Source organism: Kryptolebias marmoratus, linkage group LG9, assembly GCF_001649575.2.
Source record: "Kryptolebias marmoratus isolate JLee-2015 linkage group LG9, ASM164957v2, whole genome shotgun sequence".
NCBI classification, from domain to species: Eukaryota; Metazoa; Chordata; class Actinopteri; order Cyprinodontiformes; family Rivulidae; genus Kryptolebias; species Kryptolebias marmoratus.
In genome coordinates this window covers 12,839,450-12,853,441 of record NC_051438.1, presented here as the reverse complement: position 1 = coordinate 12,853,441, position 13,992 = coordinate 12,839,450, and the positions used below count along the sequence as shown (strand labels likewise).

The 13,992-nt window shown below is 42.3% G+C and overlaps 1 protein-coding gene across 2 annotated transcripts in view; it reads right to left on the bottom strand.

Annotated features, from left to right (window-relative positions):
* pdlim7 (PDZ and LIM domain 7) overlaps positions 1-13,584 on the bottom strand; it is a 35,760-nt gene extending 22,176 nt beyond the window's left edge. Inside the window, exons 1-3 of one of the 2 annotated variants that reach the window (XM_017426653.3) lie at positions 13,408-13,584; positions 10,566-10,664; positions 1,942-2,093 (exon numbers count right to left, since the gene is read on the bottom strand). In XM_017426653.3, the coding sequence (XP_017282142.1) occupies positions 1,942-2,093; positions 10,566-10,664; positions 13,408-13,437 (281 nt within the window). In that variant the 5' untranslated portion in view covers positions 13,438-13,584. Of the gene's footprint in view, positions 1-1,941; positions 2,094-10,565; positions 10,665-11,484; positions 11,646-13,407 lie in introns of those variants that run through there. The other variant, XM_017426654.3, reaches the window with a different exon arrangement.
* Positions 13,585-13,992: the final 408 nt, after the last annotated feature.

Genomic DNA, 13,992 nt, shown 5'->3' with positions numbered 1-13,992 from the left:
ACAAGAATGCAGTAAAAATCCTCTAAGATGTACTGAATTGTTCTTATGGATAAAATATTAAAAAAAAAACTGTGTAAATATTTTATTACTTCCTGTAAGATGGTATTTCCCTCCAGAATTATGTTGTTTGCTCCAACTACAAACTAAAAAAAAGGGAAAGATCAATGATTTATGAAAACCATCAAAGCTTAAACTAATAAATGTTGAATGTTTCACCCTAAAGGGACAGTTCAGATTTTCTGAAGTGAGGCTCTGTTTAACAATCGTTGTCTTACTTGTTGTGGACGGCTCTTTGAATGACCTCGGTTTGGAGAAATAAAGTTTAATTTTGACCCCACAGATAAGTTAATGCTCTATTCTGAGCATTGCTGCCGTCTTAAAACGACTCTGATCTTTAAAATTTCAAAGCGGCTCATTCAAACACTGTTTCATAAACTGTTCACTACCATCAGATTTACTTATACAGAATTCTGTGGTTACTTGCAAGAGAAAAATGGCGGCTGCGGCAGCTAGCTGAAGCACTTCTGGCAGGATTATCACATTTTTTCTGCTGGAAAAACCTTGTGATCCTAAACTGATGGTGGTGAAAAGGCTAGGAGATGACAGTCAGATGAGCAGCTATGAAACTTTTCCAGGCTGGAATTGTTTTAAGGCTCTGACTAGCCTTTAGCTTGTCATTCCCATCAGAATTACACAGTTTCTCCAAACTGGGGTTGTTTAAAGAGCCGTCTACAACAGGTAAGACATTAACTGTACACAGTCTTTCCACAGAACAACACTTCTAAAGATCAGAACTCCCCCTTTACTGAATTTCAAAGTGAAATCTGCGACATAAGAACGCACCAATCGCTCGCCCTGGTTCTATTTAGTGCGAAGCAGAATCTCTAAATCTCAAACTATTTAACGCAGTAACAGCTCTGCTTTCTGGAGAGACTTTAAATATCCTGCAGCCGTCCTCTGAGACTGAGTGAACAAAGAAGATGTGTAAGAAATTAAAAAGCCAAGTCTCTTGGCAGGCAACAATGAGGTGAATGAGATAACGCAGCTTTACTCCCATTACTTATGAGGATCAAAAAATCAAAATGAGTCCCACGGCAGCAGAAAGCTCATCTTTATTACTTTGCAAGTCGATATCTTCTTTTTTCCCCCCCCACTTTCTCCTGGTTTGAAATCTCTCTTCATAATCAAGCACTGATGAAACATTTTTTCCCCTTTGTTCAGAGACACTTTGTCAAGAAACTCCGGCAAGACGTATTTGAGCAGGTATAAGTGCTGCCTGTAGGAGGGCTATTCAGAGCTAATTAAAAGATCTCCTGGCCCAGAATTAAAGACAGACTGCTTTAATCAGAGGAAAATGTCTTTAGTTTCATTTTGAAGTCGAGGCACAATGAAAAATACGCAGGTTTCCTCTGAGAATGGCTCATTTGAGAAGAATAAAGGCCAGTGTTTCAGCTCAGGCACGAGGAGGAAAATATTAGTGTCATAAGTTAAAAGAATTCAGCGTGTGCACCGCAGCTTTGTAAATAGATTCATAATATCAGCCGCTGTTTGGGTTTTTTTTTTGCCTCATTTCACTAAATTCCACTGTAACCTGTTCAGCTTAGATCGTTTAGATATTCTGCTTGTCAACAAAGAAAGAGACAAAAAGGATCAAAATCAACCTCTCCGGCAGAAATTTACCTTTTTTTTTTAATAGATGTGAAGTAAAACTGAATTTGAACTGAAACTACTCTTCGCCTCGGGCGAAATGAAAGTGGACTCTGTGATGATAATGTTTTTTGCAACTATCTGTCTTATAAGGGAGTATTTCAAGGACTTTATGGTATCTCATCTTGTCCAAATGAAAATGAAGGAGGGTATGTACACTGCAGGGATTTATGCTCCTGTGTGCGTGAGATAAAAGTACAATTTTGTTGCATCACGTGCTGCCAGACAACCTACCTGCTGAGGCTGAGGGTCAGGGAGTCTGTTGCTGCTCTAATCTTGTTTTGTGCTTCCACGTGGGTCATTTCCTCAGCGTTGGTGTCACTGATGGAGACCACCCAGTCTCCCACCCCAACTCCGGCCTGAGCTGCCTTCCCACCCGGAGTGAGCTGCAGAGAAAACACAGGGATTCAGGCGGAGGGTTATCAGCAGAAAGGTTTAACGGGACATTATAGGAGGATTAAATTAAAAAAAACCTGTTTGAAGGAGGCAGCTCCGGAGACAGAGGTGCAACTTTAGTCTCGACAAAAATCCCCACTGCTGATCGCAAATTTAATCAATTAAAACGTAAAATTAACTTATTTTAATATGCTTCAAAAAAATCAGATTGTGCCTAAGTATAAGCAACGTCTTTATTTCAACCTATCCAAACACATATACAGAAAAAAATAAGCTTTAATGTCCCTTGAGGTTGTTTAATGTGCTACTTCTACACAAAAATGATTAAATCATTGAAGTTTTTATACATTCCAGTCTTCCACAATCAGGTTATTTTAGTAAAATGTCTTAAGGATTTATTCAATATATAAGGAGGAATTTAAATCATTTACTTTATTTACCCTAATAAGGCTTAGAAATAATGTCATTGTCGATTTTATTTATAAACAACCGAGCTTGGCCAAAATGCTTTACAGTCAAAGCAATGATGAAATGATGAAAGTGTCAAGCTGACAAAAACTGTACAGATGTGGCAAACATCTGTCTCTAGGAACAAAATGATAAGTGTTTAACGTTCCTGAGTAATGATTTAATCAACCACCCCCAAAATTTCCCTAATTATATATATAAAAAAAAGAGTTATTTACAGATATAATGTTTGCATCAATCATACTGATTCAGTTTTGAGAGGGAAACAGTTACAGTTTTGATAATAAGAAATTAAAAAATTTTCAAATCAACAGACAACACAGCTTTGTTCAGTCTCAAAAATATAAAAAAAACATTTAAAAAAAAGTCTCTACAATTGTCAGTCATTGTGCTGTCTCACAGGACCTCAACCATATCTACACCAGAACTCCTGTTTGTTTTGTCCCTGCTGTAATGTCTGTTCACACCTAATAATTAACCCGGGGTGGCTGCGTGTCTGAGCCTTCGCTCAGCAGCGCCGGAAGCGGCCGATAGAAGGTTGTCGTGACGTCATCAGTCGACGGCGCATGATTCACAGCAGACTTGGCTCCGGACTGGAAGATACGTGTCTGATATCTGCAGACGAGGCCCAGATGTTCCCATTAGTCACATCATCTACCTTTTTGTTTTTCCTCTCTGACAGGTAAAGGATGACATCATCCCGAGGGGTTGTCAGACGGGCTGCGGGGCGTGTGAGTCACAGCTGAAGTCAGGGGACAGCGCCTTGAACGCAACATACGCCGATGGCTTTGCCCATGTGAACATATGACCCTGTCTGCCATGTCCTTTACTTCCTCTAATAAACAGATCGGAGACGGTGAATCATGAACAGTAAGAGCTTAGTCAGCTTACCGAACGAAACCCGAGACTTGTGTCAATTTAATAACTAGAGAACAAAGTGTTCAGCAGCAGGTAAGTGAACAGGAGCCACAATTTCTGTCCAAAAAAAAAATCTAATTACCCTCTGATGTCACAGATCTTAACAAATGTTAGTTCATCAAAAGCTCAGAGGACTCAGCAGTACAGTCGATAGTTTTACACCATGTTCCTGCTAAGATATCGCTTTGATTTTAACATTAAAAACAGACATCTGCGTGAGAAGGGGGGAGGGAACGCACACACCGTAAGTTGACGACAGCTCCGGATGAACAAAACTACCTTGCACTCCGCAAAGAAAACAAACGCTCAAGACAGTTTGAAAACAGGCCAGAGTTTAAAAATCTAAACAAACGCACCGCTCAGAGGACTTTAATTAGCACTTAGTTTACAGCCAAGTTCAAACATCGTTTCAACGGCCTTTGACTTGCAGTCAGTGGAAGCTTTTAGGGTTAAGCAAGGCTTATTTCCTCCAATTTTACAAGGTTTCACATACGATACATAATACATGAGATGTATTATGTTCCTAAACTAATAACGATATAATAGCCAATTAGGATTAATACAAAGAGATGCGCTCCTGCTTTTTGTCTTGTGATGCTTGACAGGGGTTGAACGTGTGCAACGACCTGAGGTGTGGCCAAGTACCGACAACTGACACCGCAGGGATTATCCACCCTCTCCATTCCAGATATTTCTCAACCCGTCAGGATTTCCACCGAGCATCCTCGTGCTGTTAGCCTTTACAGGTTGTATTAGAGGTGGAATACCCACAATCCTTCACTTTAAAATGTATTCAAATGGAAGCAGAAGGACTCCTTTGTGCAAATGGAAAAAAAAACAACATATTTTGCAACTTTTAGCCACAGAAAGGTTCCTATATACATGTTCAAAACCTGTAAATGAACATAACATCGAAACTACAGAGGATGTTGAGAACAGCATCAGCATTTTGGCCTGTTTGAAACTGGTGCTAAAACTTTTTATTAGAATGTTACCAGAAAACCCCAATAGCCGCATCAGAAGGTCAAATATGGTGGAGCGCAAGAGGTGCTCATTCTGTGTTTGTGGTTACACCAAGTTATCCATGAGACAGACGTTAAACAATGCAGTCATCTTCTTTAAAAGTCGGAACTCTGGGAAGGACGCCACACCCAACTTACCTGTGCTTCAGCTGCAACTTGAAAAACCTGTAGGATCTACTAATTGTTGTGTTATGGATAGCTGTTATTAGCAGTACAATATATCAGCGTTAGCATGATAGCAGCGTTGTTCAGTACATTCAAATGGAGGATGTACAGACGTATATCTACAAAAGGTTTAACACAAAGCAACACAAGTGAAAATAAAAGGGTTACTATTGCAGCCATCACAGCTTTTTGTGCATAATTCAGCCGTGTTGGGGTTTGAAGCTGGGATTTGTGAGGAATATCCATCTTTCTAAACCATAATTCAGAATTAGGGTGGAAAAGTGTTGCGTCTTTCAACTTAGAGCTTGGAAATCTCAACTTCGAGAACAAATAAAACATTCTTTAAGTAAAGGAAAGAATTTCTTGGACTAGCAGTGACACATTCCAAGCTTTTGGGGGTGGGGGCGCTCACACATGACATCTTTACATTGTACTGCTGACATCTAAATCTCTTGAAGAGGAAAGAAATAATGAATGTACAAGTCTTGAGCTGATGAATTGTATATTTCATGAGTGTGTGTGTGTGTGTGGGTTGTGTTGATGGACACAGACACCTGGGCCTCTGGCTCGGGTTCAGAGTGCAGCTGCTTCCTCACTTGAGAAGGCAGCAGTTAAAGTTGCTGCGCTCAGACCTTTGGTCGGCAAGGGGCGGACAGAAACCCTATACCTGCCTCGTCCTCCCCGCCTCGCATCAATACAGGGAAGGACACGGGGAAAACCGGCGCTTGCTCTTGCGACACACTTTCGGCGTGCATACTGGGGATTTAAAATCCGTTGTTCGGGCAAGTCGCAAAGATGACTTCTGGACATGCAGGCTCCGCATGTGTAACACGACTGTGTGTTAACAGTATTCGAGCAAACGTACAGTTAACGGCGTGACATTTGTTCAGCTTCTTGTGCCGGGCTATCCATGTCTCCACGGATCTAAGTAGTTGGCCTCACACTTCATGTGCCGTTTCAAAGCGTTTTGGCAGAGAGCAGCAGCAGAACCGTTTTAGTATGCTATCATATTTCAAAGCTTTAGCCAACCTTTCTGAATACATCACACTACATGCAGCACTGAAGTGACATTACAGGTGAGCCAGTGCCTCGTACTTATTCCCAGCAGGCTGCGCTTGTTTTTGCTAAAAATGCAGCAAAGTTTATCAACAGCTGTTGATATACTGGCTGTGTAACTTTGCACCATCTCAATTTTATTCTTTCCAGGGCTATTTGGGGGCTGAGAGACTGTCTGTCCTTACATCACTCACACAGCACAGCTGATGCAAAGCCATAAATATCACTCTGAGAAATAGAAAACCAAACCTGCAAGTATGTGATTCCCCCCAGTGCCCCCATAATGACTGCAGTGGAACACCCAACACTAACTCACCTTAAAACACTGCCCACAACCCACAACATATCTGACAAGAAGAAAAGCCCCCATGGCCAATCTATCAGAACAAACTGAATTATTAAAAAAAAAAAGCCCTCTAACGAGGCGGTCTTCCTCACAGTTTGTGTGGGAGAGAGAGAGAATGCCAGAAACGAAGCAACAGCTGGCCTTCAAGTCTGAGAGAAACAGAAACATAACATTCTGTCACACATCCAGCTGTGAACCGGAGTGGTTTTCAGAAATCTCTCTGCTTGCTTATTAGTGTGACATCATCTCTAAGTTTCTCCTCAGCTCTGATGTCGGCGGCGTGGCATGCGGGTGTTGATGGAAACCAGGTGGTGCTCAAGAGCGACGTCGTGGCTCAATAACGCGTGGCGGCACGAGATCTGCGTCAGATATTTGTTAGAACTTCTCAAACTCAGAAAAAAAATAGTCTTGACTTAAAGCAGGGTTGCCTCCGATGGTCCTAGAAACAGAGTGCCGGGAGGGGGGGTGGGGACTATGACAAGCAGGAAATCAACTGGACACCGCAGGGATTTTTAGATGTATCGAAGACGTTGGTACACTGAATGTCTTTAAACTAATACATCCAAGTAGGGACGTCCCAGTCCAATCTCAAGTATCAAATCAGGGTCCTGATTCAGGTTGTTTTAATGATCAGTATGGAGTTTAATGAATACGCTTCGACTTCGGATCCCTTGTTTCTATTTAAGATGATTAGAACACGGCTAATTAACATGTCACTGATGATAAACACTCAGCACCCATTTTTCTTGCATAAATAGAACAACTGAAGCTCCCCATCATCAATAAAACAAGCGTTCCAATCTTTACAATAGGGGTTCTGAAGAAAGGTTACTAACAATTAATAGCCTACCTGTTGTAGACAGCTCTTTGAAAGTCCTCTGATTAGAGAAATGGTGTTTAATTCTGACAAACTGATAAGCTAAAGGCTAGTCGGAGGCACATCGAGACCAAAGTGGGCTGCTGCCATCTTGAAATAACGCTAATCTCAAAGGTTTTATAGCAGTTCCTGGAAGTGCTATTTTATGAGCCATGAATTTGTTAGTTCCACAGAATTCCATGGTTTTTCTCAAGCACAAATAATCGCAGCATTTCCATCGCAGCCTGGGCCACCTCCAGCAGGATTATCATAAAATTACTCTCAGAATAACTTGGCTAATGCTAAACGGATGGTGATGTAAGGGTTTATTAAAAAGCGTTTGCATGAATCACTATAAAATTTTTAGATGGCAACAACTAGGGGTGGGTTACATTAGACTGTGAAGGATTAAAAGATGTTGACAATTCGTCACGACAGAGCGATTGTGGTATCCTCTACAGGAAACGTGAGAAATGTCTATTCTCCAAGTGAGGTCATTCAAAGAGCTTTCCACAACAGGTAAGATATTAACTGTTCATAACATTTCCACAGAACCCCACTTAAAACAACCATAACTTTCTCTTCATACCAATGAGAAACAGTACCATGGTGTTTAGTATTTTAGAAGGAAATAGAGCTAAATAACACCATAAGAGGTTCCTCTGGGTTGGATTTGTTTGTTTTAGATGCTGCAGTTTATACTTCTGTATTATTACAGTGTGTAGTTAAGACACTTTGTTAAAAACAGTTTACTTAAAACTTACAGTTCTCTTTGATACGCGTCCAATTTGTTGTGCTGTTTTAGTGTCACTCTTCTTGAAATATTCTTGAAATTTTTTGTGTTCAGCATCATTTATTGCAAATATTGCACTGAAACGGAAACAGCGATGGTGGCATACAGTGTTATTGGGAAAACTACAAAACTACAGCAATAATCCTGCATTAGAACCTGAAGGTGCAGGAAATAATAGAAACTCCAGTCCACATTTATTGATGCAGTAATACCATTAAACTGCACGGTGAAAACTTCAGGACTAAATGTTTTAGGAGGTGTACTCTCTCTGGTGCGTCTTGACGGGTTTATGGAAAACGTGATGCAGAATAGCTGGAGTCTCTTTAAATGCCAAGTAAGACTAAATTCACTATGCTGATTGAAACGCCCGCAGAGCTGTAAACAATTCATGTTCAACCTACCCAGTCTCATTATCGTGGCAGAAAATCTGACCTCATGTCAGAGTCTGAAAGCTGGAAGTGTCCTACAAGGTGTCCTTGATGAGACGCCATGTAACGTTTTCCCGCTTGGAGCAGGAACTCTGCCTTATTAATGAGCAACAAAGTCCCAGAGGTGAGTGGAGATGGGGGGTGTCTTTGGGATCACAGTTTGCTTTCATTGGAAATGCTGTGTGACACAATTCCCCCCCCTCGTTTCCATTTTATGTTTGAAGTAAAGAAAACCAGCCGGTTCCGACGCAGAGCAGCGACGTTTAAATCAAAAGTCGTGAATCTTTTTCAGGCGGTGAGTGAAAAACGCATCCCGCTAAGCCCTCCAAAATTTATTTTCCCCCCATTTCCATTCGCAGCGGGTTAAAAGTAATGGCCGTCACTCCTCTGATCTCACCAGGAGACTATCCCTCTGAGAGCGGAGGAGTTCACCGTGTGGATAAGAGACACGAGTGCGGCGAGGAGACAGAGACGATTGACTCTTGGCAGTGGTGGGGTGGATATGAGGAAAAATCCCTGGAATGCTGAGAAAGCATGGCTCTCCGAGCTCGCAGGCAGGGAAAAGGGAAACACGAGCGTTTGTAGCGCTCAGAAACCTGTGGCACATCTAAACTAGGAGGAGGAAACAAGGGATGCACAACTTTCCAAATCGATGCAAAGTTCAACAGAAAACCTTCTTGCGGTCCATCAAACGGAAGGTAAATGATAAAATATGAAGTTATTCGTGGCTTTTACACTCTGCCTCCTTTCACGTCCAGTTTCAATCAGTGCTAATCATCATTTACTCTAAGCTGAAGAAAAAAAAACATTGATTTTTCAGAAGTTATTGCGAGCCATCTCTCCGTCTCACTGAGATACTAAAAGCCTTTTCTTCTGTCACTCCACATGTTCTTCATTTTGTAATGGCTTTTAACTTACTGTCTGCGTTAAGATTCGTATCTCTTCAGCCTCGAGGCACCAAAAGATATTAGGCCACCCACTAAAATTCATTAAATGTAAGTCCTGAGATTACAGACCAGACTTTTCTTCTTGTTGCTAAGGTATACCGTAACACTGAGGTTTATTTCCCCTAGCTTGACCCTTTCTATCCTATTGTCCTTTCTTTTTTGAGAACCATGATGAGAACCAAGAAAGAACATCCGTGACTAAAGCAACAACGATTCAAACTTCTAAATACACTGTTCCCTTTGATTTGTTTCCTCCTACCCCAGATGGAAAGCAAGTTTTAGATCTTCAGTACTTAGAGATGATGGTAGAAAGCGTCAGGGAGGATAATAATCAATTGTTTCTAGAGAAACAAACCTCCTACACTCGTAGTTTGGGAGTATAACCTTGTTTAACAGGGAACTCTATTTATATTTACCCTGAAGTGTGAGCTTGCCTGTCTAGACTGAAATATATCTAAGCCAACATCTCTATGCCCGCCCTGTAAATATTTCTGCTTCTGTCTGGGCTGATTTATCAAATAGGGTCTGTGGAGCTGTTTGGCCTTTTGTAGATGAATGAAGATCTTTGTGGTCCCAAATCCAAAGGAGGAGCCATTGTGCTTCTGACTGAGACGCCTTCCAGAGAGCGGAGCAAAGGCAAGACGTGTACTGACACGGATGGCGATAACTGCTGCCACCGCCATGGGATTACATCAGCTAAACACACACCATGATGTGATGCTGCTTGCAACAGACTGCAGACGCTGTGTGCCAAATTAATCAAAGCAACACGTAATACAGTATTTGACTGCTGGGATTCGTTTCTGTTCTGACTACAGAGATGGGAGCTTCAACACGCAGGGCCTAAAACTGACTTTCTATCATCGTAGAGAAACGAAACCAACGCTGTCTCCCATCTGAACGTCGGCGAAAAAGCTTGTGAACCGCAGAGAAGGAGGCTCCGCTAGCGAAATAGCTGGCTGCAATGCAGGAATTGTTTTCTGCGTGAGCACTCGTGTGGCTGCGAGTGCGAGCCTGTATGTTTGTAAGGCAAAGCAGCTTTGCACTTATAAGGCCTGGAAAAAAAAAAAAGAAAAAAGGTTGGGGATCTCATAAACAGCAACCGTGGTTTATATGAAAATGTATTCTGTGGAATAAGAGGTGAGCTAACGAGAAGAGGAGGGCGGCGAGGGGTATTTTTGGACAAAAAAGGATCCGCGTGTTAGGACCTGTGGTTTAGGATATTCAACAAGAAATTGGAGTAGCATGAAAATACGTCACAGTTTGCAGACAATACTCGTGTTCAGCAGGGGTCACTGCCTGTTCAACAAGCCGGTTATCGCCAGTGGCGTGTGTTAATCAGCCAAACCTTCAAATAGAAGCTCGCCAAAGGAAGCTTTTATGCGTATTATCAAGAGTATTACCAAGAAGTCAACGAACACAAACTCTGTGCAGTATTAAGCTGTTTATAATCTGTTTCTTACCCTCGACACGGTCAGGGGCATGCTGAAGTCCTTCCCTCCCTGCAGCCTGAAGCCCCAGGGCGCTGGGCCACTGAGGGTAACAGTGTACATGTCCATAGCCTTGAGGAAGAAAAGAGGTGGGGGGTAGAAAAAAAAAGGAAATGTTTAAATTAAAAATAAAACCAGGAAAAGGTTTCCAAAGCCTTTCTTTCCTTCCTGCTTTGTCCAGCTATCTCCGCTGCTGATTGTGTGGCTTTGTTTCCAACACAAAAACACATTCCAACCAAAACAAGACAAAAAAAGAGGGGAGAAAATAGCATTCAGCTTGTTTCTAGGAGTTTAAACTGTTGGCAACGTTCAGAAAAAAAAAAAAAAACACACTACGTCATTAAATATTTCTTTGATTGGATTAGGTTTGATCCTAATTTCTAACAAGACCGTGAGAGCAGAGCAAACCTGCAGAAAAGAAAAGAAAGATCACGCCCCACCTTTTGGGTAAATTGTCATGCAAATCGTTCCACGGAGCATTTATCGGCACATTTAAATGTCCCTTATTGGAAGGCCTTTTTGTACGACAGAGTTTATAAAGATACAACACTTAAATCATCACAAAGGAACTGGACGAAACTAGATAATCCATCCACATATATGCTTTTTATAAGATTTGAAGCATTTCTCATAGTTGGGGCTACTTTTAAAACGTCACAACATCATGAACCAGTTTCTGCAGATTCTACTTCTGATATTTAACGACAAGGATCCTCATAAGGTCATCTTAGAAAAATCTGGTTGCTTTCTGAGTTGAGCTTCGTCGCTGGCTGTCACTGTGACCTGACCTCTGACCTCTCCCCCCCCTTCACATGCACCCCCCTACTCAAGCCCTCTCGCCCCTCCTCCTCTTCCTCAACCGTACCAGGTGCCATTGTTCTCCACCACCTACCTTATCCTCGAAGGCCGGCTTGTAGCCCAAACCTGGGAGAAAGCTGGCGAGTCAGTGAGCTGGGGCGAGCAGTTTCTGCCTCTGCTGGCAAACTTTAACACCCCCCCTCCTCTCGTCTTGCCCCTTCTGATGCTGCTGCGTGTGACACAGGCAAGCCTTCAGCCTCCCTTCAGTCCTCAGAGGCTATATAAGGAATGTAAAACTACACCAAACTATTTCAGCCCAACACCCACATGAGTCACAGGGGAGAAGAGGAGGGGAGCTGGAGGAGGACGGAGACGAGTAACGTCAACTACGCCGAATTTCTGGCGAAGGCCCGCAACATTAAACTTAGTTTTTTTGTTTTCTGTTCTTTGAGGGAACTCAAGAACCAGCGGGCGGCCGCAGCTGACGCAAAGCATCTGGGATTCTTCCTAGGCGGCGTGTAACACATTACAAACCAAAGCAGCTATTACATATTTTTGAACGTTTCTCAACATTAAAGGCCACGCATTTCTCGAAGCGATGCTTATCGCCCGCCGCCTTTCACACTGGAGTTTTAGACTGAGAAATGACAGAGTTGCTGCCGTTTTGGTCAAACCTCGCAAACAATGCTATGCACGACATCACTCAATGCTGCTCAGAGCGTGACTCTTAGCTACTACCACGTCATATTCTAGCTCAATATCTGTTATACTGACTGAGTTAGAGCCATTTTAGTGTTGGCTAATGTTGATTAGCTGTATTGACTTGTATTGTGTTGACCTGCCCAGTGGTTTATGAGATATTTTGCTAACAGACACACAAATAACTCCAAACGTTTTAAGCAAACCTCTTGTGTAATGTGTAGCACTTGAACTACGCGTTGTGAGTGACTCGCAGCTACAAGTACACCAAATTTTAGGACAGCCCCTGTGAAAAAGACTGAATCGCAGCCATCTTTGTGTTATTTAGGGTCAGTCAGCTATGACGGCCATCTTGAAATGGGCTGGCTCCAAACAGTTAAAGGGCGACATTTGAAACAAGTCTCCTGCTCAAGCTGTCGGCGCTCAGAGTGTGTGTCAGGGATCGGTCTCAGCTACGGCCGCACCAAACTTTACATCGATATCTGGAAAAACTGCAAACGTTGAGTGGGCGAATGTCCAGCGGTCGCTTGCTAAAGCTCGTCCAGTGGCTCACGACTTACACTGGCACCAAACAGACACACACACACACACACACAGACAAGAGCAAAATCATTATCGCCCTCATTTAATCAAACCAATAAGGTCCTCAATAAGACATTACATTTATTTTCTTTCATCTTTTGCCTAAAATGCACTTGTAGGAATAAATGAACAGTTTTAATCACAGTCACTGGTCTTTTTAAATCATTATTTCTAAACAGCAATAAAAGGAAAAGTCCATTTAAGACACAGAGACCCACAGGTAACACTTGTCCTAGCAGCACAATGCAAACTGATCATTAGGTTGTAAACAGGTTATATGAAGACAACTAATACACTGCTGATAATTAAATATCATCCTCTGAAGGATTTATGCTCATATAACACCCCCACACCCCCTCCATGCAAATGAGACAATCCTGCTCATTTATGCCCATAATGTCCCATTATTTTATAGGAACTTGTGTTTTGTTGTTCAAATTAATGCCAATTATCCAAGAGGACGCACATGGAGTTAAGAGCCCGTACAGCTGACTTTTAAATGCTTTTTAAGACGAGTGATAATTAACCATCATGCTGTGAATGGACCCGAGCAACTCAGACGGGATAAAACAATAAAACCAACCCTAGTTAGCGAACACGACAGCCAGCCAGGCAAAACTATAAAACGAGCTGGAAATCGCACCAAATCCACCGAGTGGTTTATTAAAGCTGCGAGAAGAAGAAAAAAGTTAAGACTAAAGAGAGGAAAGTAGTTTGGAGGTTTGAATTAGCTCACCTCTTGTCTCTCCCTGTGTTCGCCAGACATCCCGAGTCAAGTTACCGAACGATAAAAATAAACAAAAAACGACTTGGGAACCTTTTTAACTAAAGTTGAAGTCGAGACGAAGAAGAAGAAGAAGAAGCCGCCGCGGACCCTCCTGCTGAGCAACAAAACTCTCTCCTTCAAATTCTTCACGGCGAGACTCGACGTGCCTTACGTCTCGCGTCACGTGACCCGGAAGCCAGGAGCGGGGCGCCCTCCTCAAACACCGTCCAGACGAGCCGATCCAGAACACCGCTCCGGTATCTCACTGCACGCCGGGACGAAAAGCTGGTTTTTAAAGTTTGCAGATCGATCTGCAGAAGCACATCGGGTCCAACCGGTTTTTAATGAATGAACGCCCTTGTTGGCGTGTAAAAATTAGGAAAAAACTTTAAGATTTGCATATAAGAAGTGATGTAAATGTGTAAAATTTGAATTTACTGCACGTAGCTCGCATACATTTGCAGGATAATACTCTGTATATTACAATTATCAGAACCTATGTGTTGCAGCTTTGACATTTGCATTTGTGTAGCTTGTGTAGCCTTTGTTGTCCAT